This window comes from Palaemon carinicauda, unplaced genomic scaffold (assembly GCF_036898095.1).
Source record: "Palaemon carinicauda isolate YSFRI2023 unplaced genomic scaffold, ASM3689809v2 scaffold503, whole genome shotgun sequence".
NCBI classification, from domain to species: domain Eukaryota; kingdom Metazoa; phylum Arthropoda; class Malacostraca; order Decapoda; family Palaemonidae; genus Palaemon; species Palaemon carinicauda.
This window is the reverse complement of record NW_027171766.1, coordinates 68,411-92,500: the sequence shown is the minus strand read 5'-3', so window position 1 is coordinate 92,500 and position 24,090 is coordinate 68,411. Positions and strand designations below refer to the sequence as shown.

General features: G+C 36.4%; 1 protein-coding gene across 5 annotated transcripts in view; it reads right to left on the bottom strand.

Annotated features, from left to right (window-relative positions):
- The window catches only part of LOC137637042 (organic cation transporter protein-like), a 21,871-nt gene extending 3,484 nt beyond the window's left edge, over positions 1 to 18,387 (bottom strand). Inside the window, exons 1-10 of one of the 5 annotated variants that reach the window (XM_068369353.1) lie at positions 18,199 to 18,386; positions 16,144 to 16,392; positions 12,687 to 12,794; positions 7,451 to 7,556; positions 6,718 to 6,838; positions 6,364 to 6,467; positions 4,431 to 4,576; positions 3,340 to 3,508; positions 2,243 to 2,390; positions 1,867 to 1,937 (exon numbers count right to left, since the gene is read on the bottom strand). In XM_068369353.1, the coding sequence (XP_068225454.1) occupies positions 1,867 to 1,937; positions 2,243 to 2,390; positions 3,340 to 3,508; positions 4,431 to 4,576; positions 6,364 to 6,467; positions 6,718 to 6,838; positions 7,451 to 7,556; positions 12,687 to 12,794; positions 16,144 to 16,201 (1,031 nt within the window). In that variant the 5' untranslated portion in view covers positions 16,202 to 16,392; positions 18,199 to 18,386. Of the gene's footprint in view, positions 1 to 1,866; positions 1,938 to 2,242; positions 2,391 to 3,339; positions 3,509 to 4,430; positions 4,577 to 6,363; positions 6,468 to 6,717; positions 6,839 to 7,450; positions 7,557 to 12,686; positions 12,795 to 16,143; positions 16,393 to 18,198 lie in introns of all 5 variants that reach the window. The other 4 variants (XM_068369349.1, XM_068369350.1, XM_068369352.1 and 1 more) reach the window with 4 other exon arrangements.
- Between the last annotated feature and the right edge of the window lie 5,703 nt (positions 18,388 to 24,090).

The window sequence follows — 24,090 nt, the reverse complement described above, 5'->3', positions numbered from 1 at the left end:
GTTCTGACAAAAAATACAGAATATAACATTCAGAATAGCAATGGACACACCCTGGGAGTCCTGATATAGAGAAAGATGGGGACCTAGCTTCTGAGATGGTAATGGAACAGATTTTGGGAGTTCTGACAAAGAGGCAGATGAATTATAGTATTCGAGATAGTAATGGAACACACATTGTGAATACTGACAAAACAAAAAGAACAAATAAAGTGTAACAGAAAGAATAGCAATAAAACACATATTGGGAGTTCTGACAAAGAGGGAGATGGAACCTAGTAGCCTACTCAGGATTGTAGCCTAATGGAGTGCGCCTTGGGAGTTCTGCCCAAAAGATATATGGAACCTTGAGTTGTGAAGGCTTTCTTGATTGGAAGCAGCTTGGTGGACGAAGTTTTCCTCCAAACAAATAAACAAAAATATAGATGAAAAATTATTAAATACAAACGATTCTTTAATAGTGATGGATTATACATTGGAAGTAGAATAGTGCTAATATGAAAGTTGGATAAACGAGTGAGGCAGGGGAATTTTTCTCGAAAATTAGGTTTTATGTGGTTGGATACACAAAGTTTACTGGATAAAATACAATAGAAACATCGAAAGCAATAATCCTGCAACACTTATTCAAAGCATTCTAGTTCTGGATACAAAATAGTTTGCGAGGAGCCAGTTAGGTAACAACTGAGAGGGGAGGTGAATGTAATTAAACTCTATCAAACGGACATCGAGCCTAAATACTAGGACTTGCGAGCAGGAATGACGCATACAAATCCAAACAAGATTAAAAATGAGCTATCACTCCAGAGGTTAGCTACTATATTATAATGATTCAGTGGCTACTTTCCTTCTGGTAAGGGTAGAAGAGATTCTTTAGCTATGGTAAGCAACTCTTCTAGAAAAAGGACACTCCAAAATCAAACCATTGTTTTCTAGTCTTGGATAGTGCCATAGCCTCTGTACTATGGTGTTTCACTGTTTTGGGCTAGAGTTTTCTTGCTTGAGGGTACACTCGGGCACTATTTTCTTTCTTATTTCTCTTCCTCTTGCTTTTTTAAGTTTTTATAGCTTATATGTGAAAGATTTACTTTAATGTTGTTGCTGTTCTTACTATATTTTATATTGGTAATTATCTTGTAGTTTATTTGTTTCCTTATTTCGTTTCCTTACTGAGCTATTTTCCCTGTTGGAGAACTTGGGTTTATAGCATCCTGCTTTTCCAACTAAGGTTGTAACTTAGCAGGTAATAATAATAATAATAATAATAATAATAATAATAATAATAATAATAATAATAATAATAATAATGATAATGATAATAATAATAATAATAATCAATTTTATACAGGTTGGTCTATTAACAGTGTAAGGAAGATCTAGTAATAAGAAAAAAAAAAGCAAAACCGTTATAGTGTACGAACGTGTATGAAACATGCGCAGTACAATGGAATCATTATGGAATAGATAGAAGGGTGTTTAAAGGCTCTAAAGGTTGAAAGGCCACTCATGAATGGCAGAGGCAAGGGACACTGAAATTGCCATAGATAATGACTATATATATATATATATATATATATATATATATATATATATATATATATATATATATATATATATATATATATATATATGATCAGCGATCACGTCCCTTCTCTCTCCAAGCTAGGAGAAAGGAGGGCCAGGCGATGAATGTTGAAGACTCAGCAGATAGACCTGTAGAGTCTCTCAAACCCACTATCCTTAGCTCACAAGGATGGTGAGGCTGTATCGACCAAAATAGATATGGTGAGGTTACTCAAAAAAAAAATCCAAAGAAATTGGTGGATTAACACATAAATGGAAGAAATGCCATTAAAATTTATTTCTTACCTCAGCAATGTTGGGATATAATCAGATAATTGCTTCTTTTCTTTCTTCTCCTTTTTCATTGTAACTTTTTGCTGAAAATGAATTAAGCAAAGATTATTAATACAACTGACTTTAGTACTATAATCTCATTTATTATTGGTATTAATGGTATTGAAATTGCATGGACATTTAAGCAGATAAACTCAGATATACCACATTTCACTTACTTATAAAGTTACTAAAGAATAAAGTGGGCAAAGTTAAAACAAATATGTTTGAAATTACAGACACCTCTGTATACTTTGCTACGTCATTGACCACCACCAAAGGGTCCACAACCATTACTAGGCCCTACAAGCAACTAACCCAACCTAGGGTAGCAACAGCCAGGCATCACCTCCAACTGAATCTCCCTGAAGATTTCCCTAAGTCTTTCATCTGTTGGCAAGTGGGCGCCATTCCACCTGGCAGCTTTGCGTAAGACTGCGATGGCTTCATCTTCTCTACCTTTCAGTATTAGCCACCGGGGTGATTCATCTACAAAGCTGTTGAAAGGGGGGGGATGTATATTCTCATACAAAAGTTTAGGATATTACAAATGTTACAAATGAAGAAGTATTGGGTTCGCTTACCCATACGTGTAAACGGTTTCATTATAGTATCCATTATATAATTGACACTGTAATAACTGTGTAGAAATAATAATTGATTGATACCACTACTTCAAATACTCTTAATTTCTCTCTCACTACACACACACACTTATGTGTATATATAATATATATATATATATATATATATATATATATATATATATATATATATATATATATATATATATATATATATATATATATATATATATACAGTAAGACCCCTTATCAAGTTGTTTCATCATATGTTAGTCAAAACTGCACGTAACTCATCCTTAGATATTAATAAAATAAAAACATTCAAGTTACATTGGTTTACCTCACCTTACGCCGGTCTCTAAGAAATACAGTAACAATTAAGTACTGTACGTAGAGTACTGTACTTCCCAAGGAGGCTTATTGATGTAAATATCCGGCTCTAATAAAATGATAGCCAGCTGTAAGTACTTTTTAGTGTTCAATATGTGTATAGTCACTTTATGAGGCGAAAATATTAGGTAGGGCCTCTTTAAACCCATTAACAACTTAGGGCGGACTAGATATATCAATGCAGCTGTGTCTAGTTCACTGCAAGACAAAGGTCTCAGACATGTCAATTTATATCTGGGGTTTGGCCAGATTTCATCACCACGTTGGCCATGCAGATTGGTGATGGTGGGAGATTTTTGGCATGATCGCTCATAGAAACCAAACTTTTACTTTTGGCACGGACTAGTACAGCTTTGCTGATCATGTTGATACTCAAACACTCTCACCACGTTGATATATCAACACTCGGAAAGGTATATATGCAGTATATATGTGTGTGTGTGTTAATATAAGCCATAGTTACTATAATTACAAATGAAAACCCATTCTTAAGAATAGGGGCAGAGCCGCAGCTAGCTGAAGCCAACGCCAGTTGCCAAGGATGGAAGCGACGGCGCCCCACGCCATCATGCCGAAGGCCCAGGGCAACGCGATCAGGATGCCGACCATGGATCTCCATTTCAACTCGCAGACTTCCATGGCTGAAGAGACAGAAATGGTTAACAGGAAATGATTTTCTGGGATTGATTCATTCAATTGCATGGCTTTGTGGCAAGATTAAATGGATGATTAGATTTTTAGGTAATACGGATTTGATTAATATTGATATTAAGGTAATAGACTAAAAAGTAGATATATAAGTTAATTGGAGAACTAATTCAGTAATAATTTGAGTAGTTAACTATTCCATTTTTGCACGTCACTTCTAGATATACTAGCTAAAATGAAGTAAATACAATAGATAGTTAATTACGAGTTAGATATATAAATGGGCTAAAAATTTGTTGATAATTAACATTTTTCAAGCATATCTTTTTCTAATGAAATCGTTATCATTTTCATACTGAATATCACTGGAGTCATCTGGTCTCTAAAAGTGGGTGGGTGCGGTGGGGGGTTGCTATTCTGCAAATTATATGGTTAATGCTCATTTTAATGTTATTACTGTTTTTAGAATATTTCATTTGTCCTTGTTTCCTTTCCTCATTGGGTTAATCTCCCTGTTGGGGCCCCTCGGCTTATAGCATCCTGCTTTTCCATCTAGGGTTGTAGTTTGGCAAGTAATAATAATAATAATAATAATAATAATAATAATAATAATAATAATAATAATAATAATAATAATAATAATAATAATGGTGAGCAAAGCGATGATTTGGTGTATTTTAATTAAAGGTAGATATGTATGTATGGATGGTATTAAGTTATGAGAAGCAAAGCTTTTATGTAATTAATGCAGGAACTGCTAACTCATGAATACAACCAATCAGTACCAATCAATATAGGTGCATTAGAAATTACCAAACACATTTGCCAAAAGCAGAAAATCAGCAAAAGTAAGAAAAGTAAAATATAATAAAAATGTAGCAAAAAAAAAATAAAGAAAAAAAAGCACTAACTTACCTAGAGAGTGGGCAACATTCTCAACAAAACATCCCTGTAGGAATCGTAGTAAGAGAATGACTGTGAAATTGTAAGAAAGCACGACGGATAAACACAGGACAGAATGGGCTACCTGAGTCACCACAAGCATAGTTTTCCTGCCATACCTGAACGGGGAAAGTTGAGATGTTAGCAAATGACCAGGCGAGGAAAGTTTCTGGGTGCAGCCCAAAATCTTTACCAGGCTCCGTCCACAAGCATTATGATTGACTGCCAGCTTCTCACAGCAGATTCATATAAATATACTATACTATCATTATTTACCAAGGCACTTCCCCCAATTTTGGGGGACGTTCCATACACTGAATTCCCTACAGTTGCTACCCCACGGCAACCGAACGAAGCAGAAGGGTCTTACCAGAACTGGGTTACAATCACTCGCCATTCATTCCTATTTCTATCACGCTCTCTTGATTCTCTCACATCTATCCTCCTATCATATAAATATAAAAATCATAATAGTAAAACGGGTTATAGGTAATAATCATACTTAAATAGGGTTGTGGTGGTCTATGTGGTAACGTCCTTGTCTGGTGAGAGCCAGACTGGGGTTCAAGTTCCGCTCAAACTCGTTAATTCTTTTGGTCGCTTCAACCTCACTCCCCTCGCGAGCTAAGGTTGGAAGGTTTGGGGAAGCCTATAAGTCTATCTGCGAGTCATCAGCAGCCATTGCCTAGCCATCCTTGGTTCTAGCTTTGATGGAGACGGGACTTGGGCGCTTGTCATATGTAGATATGGTCATTCTCTAGGCCATTGTCCTGCTTGACAGGGCAATGTCACTGTCCCTTGCCTCTGTCATTCATGTGCAGTCTCTAAGCCTTTAAACGAACATGTACCGCTTGCAAGCACAGAGGAGCAATGAGATAATGTCTATTTGGCAGTGCAGCATGCTACGGAGGAGCACACCATTTGGGTGGTGGGCAATTGTGATACTTGAGGGTGGAGCGTGTTAAAGATTATAGACCTCCCTCACACACAGTCCCAAATGAGGGTAGACGAGATGGTTAGTATTACAATAGTTTCTAAATTTGTTTCAGATACTGATACCAAAGCTTTTCTTTATTTTTATTTCTTAAATTATGTATTTAATCTAACATGATTTTAGGTTCAAAATATATATGAACTGAAATATATTCGTGATTTATGAATTTGAAACTTTGAACGTACTCTTCAATTTCTCATTGGAGAAAAATATTTATGAATTATTTTTATAATCTTAAATATTTGGAAAAAAAAATTCTTTTCATCAAGTAAAATATTTGTCAGCCTCCTCTGCTTTGCTAACCAAGTATTTTATCCAGTTATTCCTGGTTTTTCTTTTGATCTCAAAATCAATACTGGAATACTTAGCATGCTCTACCTTGTAATTTTCATTACTTTCTAGATTATAATCTTAGTGAAAAAAATATATTGAAAAGTATGAAATGCAACTAAAAAGATTCTAATGAATCTTAAAAAATTGCAATGAATTACAAAATTGCTTTTTATTCAACACTAATTTCCAGTTTATGAATTATGCTAACAAATTTCACAGCATATTGATATTTAGCATCTCCTATACTGTTAAAAAAAAACCGCAATTTAAATCGGAGATTCTCCGTAAAATATACTGTTCTCAGTAAAATAAAGGCGGCCGTAATTTTTACCCTATTTTGTTATAATCTTTTACGGTTTGGTGACCGTAATATCACTCCTTTACATCAATGTATCCGTTTTTGATAAAGGTAAATGCCTGGCAACGTTTATGCCATGATTTTTACCGTTGTTTTACGGTCAATTTTCAACAGTGTAAGTTTTGGATTTATCTAAGACAATTACATTTTAAGAGGATCTATTTGAGTGATCCAATCTATCCTAAGTTTCCAAAACAGGACAACAATCAGACACACTGTACCTGTCGCAAAAGTATCCGAGAAAGCTACAGGTGAGAATGGTAGCGATCATCTGTATGCCTTGATAGGTGGCCCGGAGGTATGCTCGTCCACACACCAGCTCAAACTGTGGGGTATTATTATTGTTATTATTATTATTATTATTATTATTATTATTATTATTATTATTATTATTATTATTATTCAGATAAGCCAAGCATACCCTAAAAAATCAACGAGTGAACGTAAAGGAAAACGAATAAATGAATGAAACAATGAATGAACACAGATATACAATGAATAACAAATAAATCAGAGGATAAAATGATACAATGAAGTAATCTAACATTCCATCAAAATGAAGAGTAAAAACTTACCTCTGAAGTTAGTGTCCACTCATAAGTAGTATTATCAAAGACCCAGTCAGTACACGCAAAGGACTGACTTGTTGTATTTCCTTCAGCTGTTGTTGTATTCACGTAATACATACAAGAATCTCTGGAATGAGGAGATGATTCATATGAAGTTAGTAGACGTGTAAATATTATTAATTAAAAGTGAATATTCGAGGGAACTTTAAGCTAGTTAAGTTTTTTACAAAATTGATGCTTTGAAGAATCTAATTGTTTTCATTTTTATGATTGTTTAAATTTGCTAGTTAAAGTTTTCGTGTTTGGTCAATGATAGAATTTTGAAGATCTAAAATTTCAAGTTTTGAAAAATTCAATTGTTTTCATTTTTCATATTTTTCTTTAAATTTATTAATATTTTTGGGTTTATCAAATATAGTATTTTTTAGTGTCAAAATTTCAGGTTTTGAAGAATTCAATTGTTTTCATTAGTAAAGTTTTTGAATTTGATCAAATATTAAATTTTGAAGTTCCAATAAAGGTAAAATTTATCTTCGGCTTTCTGTTCTGTTTTTGTAAAGTTTTAAACTCAATTTGATTTGAAAAGACAAATGTCTAAATCTATCAAAGCTTAAGAAACTGTTGGTAGCTTTTAACAATATTTACTATCAAAATAGAGGCCGACGAGAGGGGCAACCTAAAGTCCTCTCGGAGCCTCTCTCGAAGAGATAGAGTTCAAAATAAACTTCTTGAGGCTTACTCAGATACACCTGCAACGCTGGGTTGATCAGGAGGTACACAAGTGTACTTTACTTCAGGTGCCAAAAACACACCGTTCATGGCATGCGCAGGAAGTAACAGTTCAGCTATACAGGAGATAGAGAAAAAAAAAAGATTATTATATAGGCTTTGGTCTGTACTTGAACGGGTGACAAGCTGTTATAGCCAAATACCTTACAACCAAGGACTACAGTTGGAACTTTGTCTAATCATAATTCAATATGAGTTAATACGTCCACCTGCTCCCAATTCTAACTAAGATTCCACCCAATGCAAAGGCCTGCGCAACCCCATCCACCTTTTCTATATTTAACGCTTTAAAGGCCGCTCATGAATGGTCGGAGCAAGGGACAGGGATATTACCCCATCGAATAGGACAATGCTCTAGAGACTGACCATATATACATATGATCAGAGCCCAAGCCCCCTCTCGTCCCAAGCTAGGGCCAAGGAGGGCCAGGCAATGGCTGCTGATGACTCAGCAGATAGACCTATAGGCTCCCCCAATCACCCGATCCTTAGCTTACATGGTTGGTGTGATTGCAGCCTGCAGTTCATCTTCTATTATCTGTGGGTACATGGTTCGGGAGCTTTCTTCTAAGTACAGTAGTACGAATTCTGCCATATCCCCGATATTTTGAGACCTAGCTACTAAACTGGTCTTGATCAGCCAGGCTATTAGATCCCTCTTCCACAATATGGCCTTATCCTGTCCTAACCAGGTTTGATTTTTCTTACAATGGTATAGGCCAAGGTAGCGTGTGGCTACCAATTTGTTGGCCTAACTACCAAGAGTTACTCTACTCGAAGCAACACTTTGACTACAGAGCTTAGACCTCCGCCGTGGCAGCTTATTTGTCGGCCTTTTGATCAACCTTGACCTTGACCTTCGACTTTAACATGTATTAATGCCTGGAATTTTCATACACTGAAGTCTCTGCGACAACGATGTCCAAACTTATGGATGATTATGGGAATTGGACATTTTTCTTGACCTTGACCTTGACCTTCGACCTTAACCTCCCAAAATTTATTCCTTCCCAGATTTTTAGATAACAGTTAATCCCTGCATGTTTCATTACTCTACAATGAAAATTGTGGCCAGGAATCTGTTCTCAAACAAACAAACACACACACATAAACAAACACACAAACAAGGGGTAAAACATAACCTCCTTCCAACTTCGTTGGCAGAGGTAACCTATAGGTCATATAGTTATTGAAGATCGATGTATGTCTTAGTTAGGGTTGACCTAACTCACTAAGTTAACCCTGGATAGGTACGGTGGGTCGTTTGCGACCCCGAGCGTCAAAAAAAAACAGGTTTTTCTCACGTGACTCACCCCTGTGACTGAATTTGTGGGTGATCGACCTGCAGGAGGTGTCTCCCCTACACGCTCTAGTAGTGTCCAGATGTGCATTGCTGTAGCTGTACTCCTTCCCCGATTTCTGAGACAAGTCGGGGTCGTTCGCGTCCGAGTTTACCCTTCTGAGGTAGTTTGCATAACTATCAAAGTTATTACGTATTATGAAATTGTCGTAGAATGGTGCAACTTGTATAGGTTATCAGTTGTGGAAAGTCTTGGTGGATTGTTTGGCTACCATGTGCATGTTTTTTTTTTTAGTTAAAATGTCGTTCATCACCACGAGGACCATTTTACCGCGAGTGCCCCTTTTTCATTTTTTTTCATTTTTTTGCCAAGTCATTTTTCCGTAAGATATTGCCAAATAGTGTCGTAAAACTTTTGCTTGTTTAGTGTTGGAAAGTGTGTCTAGATGATCTGGCTACCCATGCATGACTTTGTTTTTGTCAGATACGACGTAGTTATTGGTATATTGGGTATTTAACTGCGGTTACCAATTTCTGTTTTTTTTTCAATATTTGTAAAAATTACTACGTAGTAAGGAATTGCCGTATATTATTCATTTTTTTTTTTCATGTTTATGTGTTAGAAAGTGTGCCTTGATGGTTGGGCTAACACGTGCATGTCTTTTTTTTTATCTGAGATGTCGTATATTAGAATGTCGGGCATTTTACCGCGAGTGTCCCTTTTTAATTTTTTTTAATTTTTTTGCCAAGTCATTTTTCCGTAAGATATTGCGAAATAGTGTCGCAAAACTTTTGCTTTTTTAATGTTGGAAAGTGTGTCTAGATGATCTGGCTACCCATGCGTGATTTTGTTTTTGTCAGATACGACGTAGTTATTGGTATATTGGGTATTTAACTGCGGTTGCCAATTTCTGTTTTTTTTTCAATATTTGTAAAAATTTACTACGTAGTAAGGAATTGCCGTATATTATTGATTTTGTTTTCATGTTTATGTGTTAGAAAGTGTGCCTTGATGGTTGGGCTAACACGTGCATGTCTTTTTTTTTTATCTGAGATGCCGTATATTAGAATGTTGGGCATTTTTCCGCGAGTGCCCCTTTTTATTTGTTTTGCATTTTTTTGCTTAGTCATGTTACCGTAAGGAATTGGCAAGTAGTGTCGCAAAACTTATATTTTTATAGTGTTGGAAAGTGTTTCTAGATGATCTGGCTACCCATGCCTATTTTTTTTTTAGCCAGATATGGCGTATATATAAGTATGTGTTCGATTTTCCTGTGATTGCCATTTTTTCGTTTTTTCCCATTTCTTTCAAAATTACTACGTACTAAGGAACTATCACAGAGTAATATTTCATTTATATGTTTATTTGTCGGAAAATATGCCTTGATGGTTTGCCTAGCACGTGGCTGAAATTTTTTTTTTCTGAAATGCCGTATATTAGAATGGCCATTTTTCCACGAGTGCCCCTTTTTATTTGTTTTGCATTTTTTTGCTTAGTCATGTTACCGTAAGGAATTGGCAAGTAGTGTCGCAAAACTTATATTTTTATAGTGTTGGAAAGTGTTTCTAGATGATCTGGCTACCCATGCCTATCTTTTTTTTAGCCAGATATGGCGTATATATAGGTATGTGTTCGATTTTCCGGTGATTGCCATTTTTTCGTTTTTTCCCAATTCTTTCAAAATTACTACGTACTAAGGAACTATCACAGAGTAATGATTCCTCTAGATGTTTATTTGTCGGAAAATTTTGTTTACTTTTTTTTTGATTGAATATCATCAAATTTTTTTAGCTAAAATATTGTTTTACATTTTTTTTTTTCGATTTTATTTCCCTTAAAAAAAAATGTTTTGGGTCAGAATTTTAATTTTATAGTCGTAAAATAATCGACAATTATCCAGCAACCCACCATACAATTTTTATGCATATCCAATAATAATTAGATTAGTAAATAACACCTTGAAATTGACATACCCTTCCTACATTTCAAGTGGCAGATTAGGGAGTCTGAGTCAGTGTGGTTGGCGGCCATTTTGTGGACATATCCGAAGCGTAAGCTGCCCTATCTATATATATTCTTGTTCCCTATAGAATTTGTGATATTTTGGTATATTTTTACCTGCATAAATATCATATTATATATTAAATATATGTATTTTTTTACGAAATTTCCAAGTACTCAAAAAATTACCTTTAGATATGGCCCCTGATATAAATGTAATTTACAAAATAATGAAGATTTTTTTACATATTTCTATTTAAGGATAACATATGTTTATTCCCTAAAAAAATTAGCCACTTCCTATTTCATTTGGGTACCCAAAAAAATTCATGAAATTTGGACAATTTTTTTTGGCCAAAAAAAGTTACCCTTTTTTTCTCATTTCAGATCTTCACCTCCATGGGTCTGACTTCATCCAAAATACATCAAGATGTGTCCTAAACATTCAAGAATCAATTCCTAAAAGGATTTGTGTATATATGTATAAACTTTTTTTTATGAATTTTTATGTCAGGTCTTTTTTTTTCTACTTAATTTTTTAAAATATTTATAATAAATAGTTTTTCTGCAGATGAGTAGTATTTATCTTTACAGTTGTTTTAAGCATTCATTGAAGTTTTTTTTGGCAAAAGAAAAAAGGAGGTTACTGCAAAAACTGATTTTTCAAGAATTTTTTTTGCCGTCGGGGTCGTTCGCGTCCGAGTATACCCTTAAAGGGGTGTCCGAGGACCGTACCTATCCAGGGTTAACAGCCTAAGTATTGCTCTTTTCCATAGGACTGCAATCCAACTTAGTAGTATCACTACTCTAAGGTATAACTACACAATAACTCTCAATTGCCCCTATGACAAAATCTCACATGTGCATTCAGGTCAGAGGTCAGGTTAACAATATCGTTGATTTCGCCTTCCTTTGCCCTTTTTCTGGAACATCGTTCCTCTTCATCCACTCTTTGAAACGGATACCCAAAGGTAATCCTCTAATTATCAAGCAATATGTAGAAAACACAGAGTAAAATAGACACTGGTGGTATAATCTAAACTAAACGAATAATTCACTAAACAATATACAATGGAGGTATCCCCCAAGCAAATAATTCACTAAACAAAACTAAACAATGCACGTATCCACTGAACGAATAATGCACTTTACGACAAACAATGGGAGATTTCACTAAACAAATAATGCACTTAGCAACAGTAAACAATGACCCCCATTTCTGTTGTTGATTAGTGAATTATTTATTTAGAAGATATCCACATTGTTTGTTGTCAAGTGAATTATCCGTTCAATGTACATCCGCATTTTTTCACTAAACAAATAATTCACTTAGCAACAGCAAACAGTAGATTTATCCATTAAAGAAATAATTCACCAAAAAATAAGGGTTGGTACGAAATGAATAATTCCATTGCAACAACAAACGATGGTGTTATCCACTAAAGAAATGATCCACAAAAATTGGGGGTTTATACTAAATGAATAATTCACTTAGCAAGAGTAAACAATGGTGTTATCCACTGAAGAAACAATTTGAAAAAATGGAGTTTATACTAAATGAATAATTCACTTAGCAACAGCAAACAATGGTGCTATCCCTTAAAGAAATCATTTAAAAAATGGGGTTTTATATTAAATGCATAATTCACTTAGCAGCCAAAAACAATGGGCTTATCCACTAAAAAAATCATTCACAAACAAAGGGGATTTCCACTGAACAAATAACTCACTTAGCAACAGCAAACGATGGGGGTATTCACTAAAGAAATAAATCACAAACAATGGGGTGATGTATCCCCTTATGAAATAATTGACAATTAATAAGAGTTTATACTAAATGAGTAATTCACTTAGCAACAGCAAACAATGGAGGTATCCACTCACCATACATGTCGCAAATGAAATAGAGGAAGCTCCATTTCCCAGTGCCGAGAGTCGATAGAAGATCTTCAAATTTGTTACTGACCATTTTTGCATTGAGTTCATGAAGACCTGTGGAGCAACAACATAATGTTAACTCAGTTTGAACTGGGTTAGTGAGAGTCGACAACAGATCTTCAAACCTATTACTGTTCATCTTTAACTCGAGTTCATGAAGACCTGTGGAGCAACAACATAATGTTAACTCAGTTTGAACTGGGTTAGTGAGAGTCGACAACAGATCTTCAAACCTATTACTGTTCATCTTTAACTCAAGTTCATGAAGACCTGTGGAGCAACAACATAATGTTAACTCAGTTTGAATTGGGTTAGTGAGAGTCGACAACAGATCTTCAAACTTGTTACTGATTATCTTTAACTCGAGTTCATAAAGACCTGTGGAGCATTAACTCGAGTTCAAAAAGACTTGTAGAGCAATGGCACAACGTTAACCTGGTTTGGATTTGGTTAATGACGACGGTGAGGTTGCTGGTGAACTGATTGATTCAGGAGATTCTGTAGTGTGATCTAGGTTAATGAGTCTCTCTCTCTCTCTCTCTCTCTCTCTCTCTCTCTCTCTCTCTCTCTCTCTCTCTCTGTAAGTTTATCCATCATGCATATTAATAACAATCACAGAGAATAAATACTACTAAAAACAACAATAGTAACAACAAAACCTTCATCTAGAAATAAAAATAAAAATAATAATAACTTTAATATAAAAAAAATATAATAATAGTGCTTAGCAATCATAAAAAATTGCTATATTATTAGAGTTCCCTATAAGGGACATTCTTGGAAATACAAATGAACTTGCTGAACACCTCAAGCGATTCAATGATATTATTTGTATTAGTATAATTATTATTACTTGCTAAGTTGGAAAAGCAGGAGGCTATGAGCCCAAGGGCTCCAACAGGGAAAATAGCCCAGAGAGGAAAGGAAATAAGGAAAAACTACAAGAGATGTTTAAGAATAACAACATTAAAATAAATCTTTCAAATATAAACTTCCAAAAAAAAGAGGAATATAAATAAGATAGAATACTGTGCCCGAGAGTACCCTCAAGCAAGAGAACTCTACCCCAAGACAGTGGAAGACCATGGTACAGAGGCTATGGCACTATCAAAGACAAGAGAACAGTTATTTGATTTTGGAGTGTCCTTCTCCTAGAAGAACTGCTCACCCTAGCTAAAGATTCTCTTGATAACATGTACAGTGAGTGATTAGAAAAATCATTTTAATTATTAATTAGAATTTTAATTGGCATAAAACAGGAAATGATCTAAGAAATGTAAGAGAGAATATTTAAAACAGCAACTAAAAAATAGACTGTTTAAAGACTGTAATGAAATCATTGTTGAGAGAGAGAGAGAGAGAGAGAGAGAGAGAGAGAGAGAGAGAGAGAGAGAGACTTTGAGATGACTATTTCAAGGTCAAAAGTATTCGGCATAAAATAGGAAATTATATAATTGAATGTAAGAAAGTATATTTTTAAAAAAAATAAAAAACTGTGTTTAGCGACTGCAAGGAAATAATTGCTGAGAGAGAGAGAGAGAGAGAGAGAGAGAGAGAGAGAGAGAGAGAGAGAGAGAGAGAGAGAGAGATAGGCTTTGTGATGACTCTATTTCAATGTCAAATATTTTGATAGCTTATAATCAAAGGGACTTATGAAACATCTCCCTGTAGGCAGATAAGAAATAGGTTCTTGTGTGAGAAAGTCAATAAATGTTTACACAGGTATAAGGTGCTTACGTCTCTTTGCTTAGAATTGATAAACTAGCACAAGCCGTGTCTAATAATATAAACAAGTAATCGTCCATACATACATACATACATACATACATACATACATACATACATATTTTCTTGTACGTATGTATGGCTGAATGTTAAAAAGTGAAGTCAAATAATATAGATGGAGAAATTCTTGCCCACTTCTGCGAGTCAAAAACAGAGAGAGAGAGAGAGAGAGAGAGAGAGAGTTTTACCTGTTTGTATAATGTATATATATATATATATATATATATGTATATATATATATATATATATATGTATGTATATATATATATATATATATATATATAGGTGGTGGGGAGATAAATAGGCATACCCTAATAAGAAGGGTTGTAATTAGTAAAGGGGGAGGGGGTGGTAAGGGTTGAATCTGTGTATGTGTGTATACGTTTGCTAGCTTTCTAAATATGTTGCTGTCCTTTCTGACGGGTCGCGTATACTAGTTAACAATGTACAAATGTCATTCTGATCTGAATATTTGGTAGTCTTCTCTCCAAATTTGACCTCTATGTCAAGTGGGCAGATCTCTAGCCCTAAAAGAGAGAGAGAGAGAGAGAGAGAGAGAGAGAGAGAGAGGGGGGGGGCAGTGTTCAAAATGGAAATCTGTAGGTGACATGTTATTATGGGTTCAGCCAAGACTATTTTCGTCTGTGGTTTAATTATTCAACTGTAGTGGGACGCAGCTGAATTTTACATGTATATAAAGTAGCAACCTTATCCTACAGATACTAAACAGAATTGAAAGTTAAAATATTCGCTTTAGGGGAAAAATGTATCGATTTATTATGTGATATTTTGGTTTTGTGCTGTGAGATGATTGGCCTTTTAAGAGTAGACCTACCATGACAAATAGGAAATATTCAGTGGGATCATCGCATCCTCTTAAAAGTGCCAATGATCTCAGTGTACAAAATCAAAAGATCACTTAATAGATCTATATACTTCTATCTCTAGGGAATAGGACATATATATATATATATATATATATATATATATATATATATATATATATATATATATATATATATATATATATATATATGGTGCGAATAAGTTCAATGCCTTACTTCCTTAGCACGTTAAAAAGGTTCCACAATGATGTTACTCGTGAATAATCTACAAAAATACACCTAGTTTTTATACATGTGTTACATCATTGTGGAATATTTTTAACACATACACGTATACACACACACACACACATATATATATATATATATATATATATATATATATATATATATATATGTATATATATATATATATATATATATATGCTGTATATATATATATATATATATATATATATATATATAGATATATGTATATATATAAATATATATATATATATATATATATATATATATATATATATATATATTATATTTTTATATATATATAATATATATATATATACATATATATATATATATATATATATATATATATATATATATATATATATATATATTCAAGTGGGTGTACTTTAAAAAAAATTATATTTATATGAACATTCATTTCACAACTTGTTTGAATGAAAAATTGGGCACAGCTAAAAATTTGACAATCTTTTAACTAATCAATTACAGATGTCTAAACCACATTGGAATTAATGTCTATATACCTGTGGGAAATAGAATCGGGTCTTGCTGTTGAACCCCGTCACCTGAACTGTCCTTCATATAGATCTCTCTCTCTCTCTCTCTCTCTCTCTCTCTCTCTCTCTCTCTCTCTCTCTCATCAGTGTCATCTTCGGATGCCCCAAAGACAGGTTCATTGTTCCCTCTTCTTCTTCTTCTTCTTCTTCTTCTTCTTGATCTTTCATAAATTGGGTGGAGACTAACACCGAAAGAGACGGTCTGAAGTCTCTGATCTGACGACAAAAGCTGAATTAATGTATTTCAGAACATTGCATCTCAGGTTGCATCAGAAAAAAAAATAGCATTTCTCTACATATCACTTTAGTTGGGAATGCTGAAACAAGTACCAATAACCTGTAGTTATTATTATTATTACTAGCCAAGCTTCAACCTTAGTAGGAAAAGCAGGATGCTATAAGCGCAATGGCTCCAACAGGAAAAACAGGATTGTGGTGGCCTATGTGGTAAGTAACGTCCCTGACTGGTGATCGCCAGACTAGGGTTCTAGTCCTGCTCAAACCCATTAGTTTCTTCGGTCACTACAACCTCACCATCCTTGTGAGCTAAAGAGTGGGTTTTGGAGGAGCCTATAGACCTATCTGCTGAGTCATCAGCAGCTATTGTCTAGCCCTCCTTGGTCCTAGTTTGGGTGGAGAGGGGGTTTAGACACTCATCAAGTGTATATATGGTCAGTCTTTAGGACATTTGTCCTGCTTGCTAGGGCAATGTCACCGTCCCTTGCCTCTGCCATTCATGAAAGGCCTCTAAACTTTTAAACTAGCCCAATGAGGAAAGGAAACAAGGATATAAATAAAGCACAAGAGAAGCAGTGAGCAAATACTATAAAATATTTCAAGAACAGTAACATCATTTTCATAGTTCTGTTATAAATAGACTATAAAGCTACACTCAATTATTCAAAGGTCTAAAGGTCGCTCATGAATGGCAGAGGCAAGTGACAGTGACATTGCCCTATCAAGCAGGACAATGCCCTAGAGACTGACCATATATCCAAATGATCAGTGCCGAAGCTAGGACCAGGGAGGCCCAGGCAATAGCTGCTGAGGACATAGCAGGTAGACCTATAGGCTCCCCCCAACACCCCATCCATAGCTTACAAGGATGATGAGGTTGCAGCGACCAAAGGAACTAACGAGATTGAGCGAGACGTGAACCCCAGCCTGGCCATCACCAGTCAGGAACGTCACCACATCGGCCCTCTCCTTGTTGCAAAGAAGAAGGAGGGACGATTTGTCACTCTTTTCAATTGCAAAAACGGACATGTTTTTTTTTTTTTTTTTTTTGACACTTTTCCTGTTATTTGCAGTTTAGTTATTTGTCTTATTTCAAATTCTAATAATAATAATAATAATAATAATAATAATAATGAAAAAAAAGCCTTATTGAAAGAAAGAAGAGAACAACCAAATGAGATATTCTCAAGGCTACATTTCTCTTCAACTCCAAACTTCCTCATAACATTTAGACCACAGATGGTCAGTGAGCCAAAGTCGCCTCCAATGCGAGTAACAAATTCCTTGGATTAAAAACGGCTTTGCTCAATCAATCTTGCAAGTAATTGCAAATTATTTGGACTTATTATCTTTTTTGTTTTGACTTATTGTTAATAAATTATTATTTTGTTTTGTCGCTATTGCTGACAAGGAAATCAGGACACACCTCCTGTATGACAAAGAGCAAGTCTTTGGCTATATATATATATATATATATATGTATGTATATAAAATAATATATATAATATATATATATATATATATATATATATATATATATATGTGTGTATATATATATACACATATATAGATATATATATATATATATGTGTGTACACACACACACACATACACACACACACACACACACATATATATATATATATATATATATATATATATATATATATATATATATATATATATATATATATATATATATATATATATATATATATATGTGTATATGTGTGTGTGTGTGTGTGTGTGTAAAGAAATTAAAAGACTCAAATTTCAATTATTCACCTGATCTCCTTCATTTAGCGATGTTTCCTCTCCGTAACTCTAGATGTAATACTAAAATCTTCGTTTAAGATGACAGTGAACTTTTAGCTGTGTCCTTGAAGAGAGGCAGCTGAAGCAACAGCAACAGTAAGAATGGAGAGGTACAATAGTGATGATGATTACGTGAATAAGCAGTAAGTGGGAATGATATAGCTGCCGCGGTGCAAACACCACTGCCAGACGTTTGAAGTGTAAGGTGGACGATGCAAACACCTCTGCCAGACGTAAGAGATTAGCAATATATTACAAGTTACCTCACTGACATTTACGTCAGTCAAGATTACGTAAAGTATCTGTTTTAGGGGGAAGGAAGTCTTATTCACTAAGCAGAGATCCTCTCATTCTTAAGAATGTATAAAATATATAAAATTAAACTTAAGAAATAATAATGTACATTCAAATGAAGGACGACATACGTTGTGCACCGTGCATCATGAGTTGTTGCCATAATATTTCATCCCAGTTACCCTTCATTTACTCCAATTATCACGCATTTCCGGTCATGTGGGTGTAACCTTACGTAAAGAACAAAAATTTATATATTGGAGTTTATATACAAACGTAGGAAGTTGATAAGGGAGGTGAGTGAACGTATTAAGATGAACTTCAAGAAATAGATTATTACAATCACTTGCATTAGACGTTGGCAATACTTGATCCAATAATAAATTGCTTCTCTGCATCTGTCTTTTGCATCTACAGTGTCTGTTTTACTGTTTACAGACGCCCGTCACTCGCCCGTCTTTATTTCTGGATACGCCCTAAAAAAGGGGGACGTTATTTAATCTTCAGCGATTTATCCTCCAAAACTAAGCGCAGGAGGAAATGAAATCCATTTTTCCATTGCAGATCAGAAAGCGTTGATGCCAACGACGCAGTAGACTTGTGATTATATCTTATCCATTTATCGATGATTTTGAACAGTATATTTGCGTCGACCAAGCAAAGATTATCTAAGATATTTCATATTAGTTATTCATTATTTATGTAGTCTATAATTTTAATTCCATTAATAATATATAAAATATCAATATGATATCCTTAATTCCTTTCCTCGCTGGGCTATTTGTTCTTGTTGGAGTTAATATAGTCATAGTATCCTACTAGGGTTGTAGCTTGACTAATAATAATAATAATAATAATAATAATAATAATAATAATAATAATAATAATAATAATTTGGAGCTCATTATCTTCCTTTGTGTTTTTATAACTAATGTATATATTTCAGACATATAGTTGTTCTCAACCTAAAATCTATGACCTACTAGTTCTCTCTCTCTCTCTCTCTCTCTCTCTCTCTCTCTCTCTCTCTCTCTCTCTCTCTCTCAGAGGACGCTACATGATAATCCCATCATGAGGCTAAAATTATCAGAAAGAGCAAGCTGAGGTAGATTAATATAGTCTAGTAGGAAGATAGGGTTCCCGTGCACCCCCATGATACATTTTTTTTTAACTTGCATTTTTGCAATCCCTGGGGTGTCTGGAAGCAGAATCCCCTTTGTTCCCATTCAAAAAAATGTTCCACGTGGGTCTTTTAGCCGTCTATTTGTCCGCCATCTTGGATTTCTTGAGATGTAAAAGTTAGGGGTAGGGGAAATATAAAGGACCTTTTCGTAAAGAAATAAATTAGTTACAGGTACAAACTAGGTATCATTGGAAAGGGTATGAACAGCACTATCACAAGAACCCATCACTTATTCGGTCATGACATTGATGACGTCATCAGAGGTCAAAAGGTCACGTTAAAGGGGCACTAGTCAATATTCGGGCCCATCCAATTTGTTAACCATCCTGCACCTAACTGAATAAATATTTTGGATTCTACTTTCCTTCAAAGAAAGTGTACATGAATAGGTAGTTTTTAAATCTAGAACCAATTAATTAACTAGAGTGTAACATTATTAACCCTTTCCACAAACAAAACGAAAATATTGAAAAAATTATATTTTTAAATGAGATTAATGTGAAATTCCAGTTCGACACATCTTTGTTTTCTCTGCCTTTCTGTTATGGTAAAAGGCCTTATATGTTCCAATGAGTCCCGAAATACAGTCTATGTATAATTCCATTGGTATCTTCACTTGGTATTATCAGAATATGCATTACACACATATATATAGATAGAATGTCTGATAACGAGTTGCTATAACACGCAGGCCAAAAATGTATTAACTTGCAATATTATTATGACTGCCAAAAGTCTCAATGTTCATATTAATCCAATCTTCATTATCACTGAAAAGTTCTTCATTGTCACTGTCTTGGTCAGCCTGTTCTCCATCAGGGTCATCATCACACTGTTCCATCTCTTCCGTAATCTTGTGAACTAAGTCTATCAAGGCAGGGGGAAGTACCAGGCTGCAAGACCACACTGCATCCAGAATACCCTCATAATTTTGTTCCCAAACTTGTTCAAGATCATATGGCTTTGGAGACCAGAAGATTGGAATATCTGCTCGCTTGTAGATAGCTAGGCGATGGTTCACTCGACGAATGTGTGGGATAGGGTTGTCTCAGCAAGGTGGCAAATGGGAGAGGTCAATCTTAGATTTTGTTGTCAGTTGCTCATCTACCCCAACCATCTTCCTTAACATGATTCCGCGTACAGTGTCAATAGATTTCTGTCTGGAGTAGCCATACATCAGACATGTGAATGCCTCGATATCATCAATCGTTTCTGGCTCTACCGACCATTCATCCCCAAGTTTTCTGAAAGGAGATGAGTATAATTATATCAATTGCCGCACAAAATTGATAAGAAAGTGTAATAGTCAGGGCATTGCATACATATAGATAACAAGATAAATACCTGAAAGCTTCGTGATGAATTGGATGATGTTGTAACTTCTTAAGGGGTCCAATGTTGCCCTTTCCCTTGAAGGAACTTGTAACGTCCTCCCCGGTGAACACGTAAAGGCCAAGGACCATTTTACCTTTATCAGCACCCATGGATTCTGCCGTTTGACATATGTTGACCATTTGACGATGTTTACCAGTTCCGATGTTAAGAAAAATGGTAACACCTATGGTGTTAGCATGAAACAGGAGAATGACAAAGATATCAGTGTCTGGCGTCCTGACTACAGCTGACTTGTAACCCAGTTTTGCTGCATACTTCAGGTACAGCACAATCCTTATGTCTGTTTCCTCCTGATTAGACGTAAGCTAGTGAACCTCTTGTGCTGCAACCTGAAATGATAATGTGGAACTTATCATACATACTGATTTTACACAGTAGGCAAATGGTTAACCGTATTAAATTAATGGAATTCAATTACTTACATCACCATCAGATGATTGTAACTGGCATGCTTTGCCGTTCATAACCACCAGTGCTGTGCCACAGTTCTCCATGCGAGATTCTGCTGCATTGCTGCTCCAAACCTTGAATAGTAGTTCACAGAGCTGTGTTTTATAGTGTTCATTTGCCAGGAATAGTTTGAAGTCATTTGGTTTTCTTGTCGCTGGCCCTTGTTTCAGATAACGCTGAGAAGATCCTCGGCGTAATCTCTCCTGAGCCTTGATAGAATCAGCATGGTAAGAATCAGTTGAGAAGATAAAATCTCTCTTGGCCACCATCTGATCTAAGACTTGCAGACATATTTCTCCAAATGTAGGGGATATATTTGTCAGGGCATGGAAAAGGGTGTTGCCATCTTGGATGTGCAGGACACTCTTTGGATAAGGAATATCTTCGTGACTATCGTCTGTGAAGAAATGCAGAAGTGCAGCTTTGTTCGTCTTATTGAAGAAACCATCAGCAGTACCCAGGCTAAGTGGTACAGGGGTGAGTGAATATCTCATCAGTTCATCAAGGTCTAGTGGCTCATCCAGGTTCTGGGATTTGACCAGCAGCATGAAGGCTAGTCTACGTCTGCACAGTAGCTGTCAACGGATCTGCGATACCCACCTACGGTTAAGAATACCTCACATTATCATTTGGAAACGGTAAATTTAATTGGAAGTTTCTCGTTGCTGACGTCACATTGCCAATCCTCGGTGCTGATTTCCTCTCTCATTTCCACCTTCTGGTCAATGTCGCCCACTGATGATTGGTCAACGCAGACTCGTACTTGTCGACACCTCTTCAACCCGCCCCCTCCAACCTCGCTCTCCACATCAGCACACCCACGTATGCCTACGCCCACCTCCTCACGTCGTACCCGGAAGTTTTCCGTCCAGAACTTCGCCAAACGCCCACGACTCCTGCCAAGCCCGGTATTTATCACCATATCAAGACGACGGGACCCCCAATCTTCGCAAAATTTAGACGTCTGGCACCGGAACAATTGGCAGCCACCAAATATACGTTCGCCAAAATGGAGGAAATGGGCCTTTGCCAAAATGCCTCCAGCCCATGGTCGTCACCTTTACACATCGTTCTGAAAAAAAACGGCTCCCTCCGTCCATGCGGGGATTACAGGCGCCTGAACATGCAAACAGAACCGGATCACTACCCCCTCCCAAACATCGCCGACGTGATCTCCTACCTGCACAAAGCGAAGGTTTTCTCCACGCTCGACCTCCTGAAGGGGTATTATCAGGTGCCTATGTACCCAGAAGATATCACTAGGACTGCCATCACCACTCCGTTTGGTACATACACCTTCAATTACTCCTGTTTTGGCCTTCGTAATGAGGGGCCACTTTTCAACGTCTCATGGATGGCATCTTAGGGGACCTCCCTTTCTGTGTATATTATGTGGATGACATACTTTTGTTCTCTTCCTCAAAAGAGGAACCCCTCCGTCACCTGCGCATCGTGCTCGACCGCCTGCAACAACATGGCCTTGTAGTCTGGTACGACAAGTGTACCTTTGGCGTCAACGAAGTGTCGTTCTTAGGGCACCGCATTACTCATGAAGGAGTTCATCCCCTCCCTGAGAAGGTAGCAGCCGTTCAGAACTTCCTCGCGACCTCGACCGTCAAAGCTCTGCAGGAATTCTGCCAGCCATTGCCGCCACTCTTGCTCCCCTCTACGGCTCCCTCAAGGGGAAGCCAAAAGACCTGAAGTGGGATCCCCTTCAAGAAGCCGCCTTCTGTAATGCAAAGAAGGCCCTATCAACTGCTGCAGCTATCACTTTTCTTATTCCACATGCCCCTTTACTTCTCTCCACCGATGCCAGTGATGACGCTATTGGTTCAGTACTCGAACAAGTGGTCAACAGCTCGCCCCGCCCATTTGCCTTCTTCAGCAGAAAACTGTCCAAGGCAGAATCGGGTTATTCTTCCTTCGATCGCGAATTGCTGGCGGTACACTTGGCTGTCCGTCACTTTCGCCATTTCTGAGATGGTAAACCCTTCGTCATTCACACAGACCACATGCCTCTGGTGCACGCCTTCACTCGACAGTCTGACGCCTGGTCCGCCCATCAACGCCGACATCTCTCCGCTGTGGCTGAATACAATTGCACCGTTCAACACATCCCTGGGAAAATGAATCTCGTTGCCGATGCCCTGTCAAGAAACACGTTGGCTGCCGTTCAACTGGGATTGGATTACAATGCTTTGGCTGAAGACCAACGACAGGATCTAGAGTATCAAGCATGTACGATATACTGCATACCCCTCCGTTGGGAAGATATCCCCCTTGACAACTCCAACACCACCCTCCTCTGTGACGTCAGTACTGGTAGACTGCGACGTTGGATTCCTGCTCCCATGCGCCAACAGGTGTTTAATTTCATAAACGGCCTTTCACATCCCTCGTGCCGTTCTACTACACAGCTGCTGAAGACGAAGTTCATTTGGCATAGCATTTCTAAGGATGCTAAGGATTGGGTCCGCACCTGTACTTCTTGCCAAACTTCCAAAGTACATCGACACACGGATTCAGGAGTGGGCACCTTT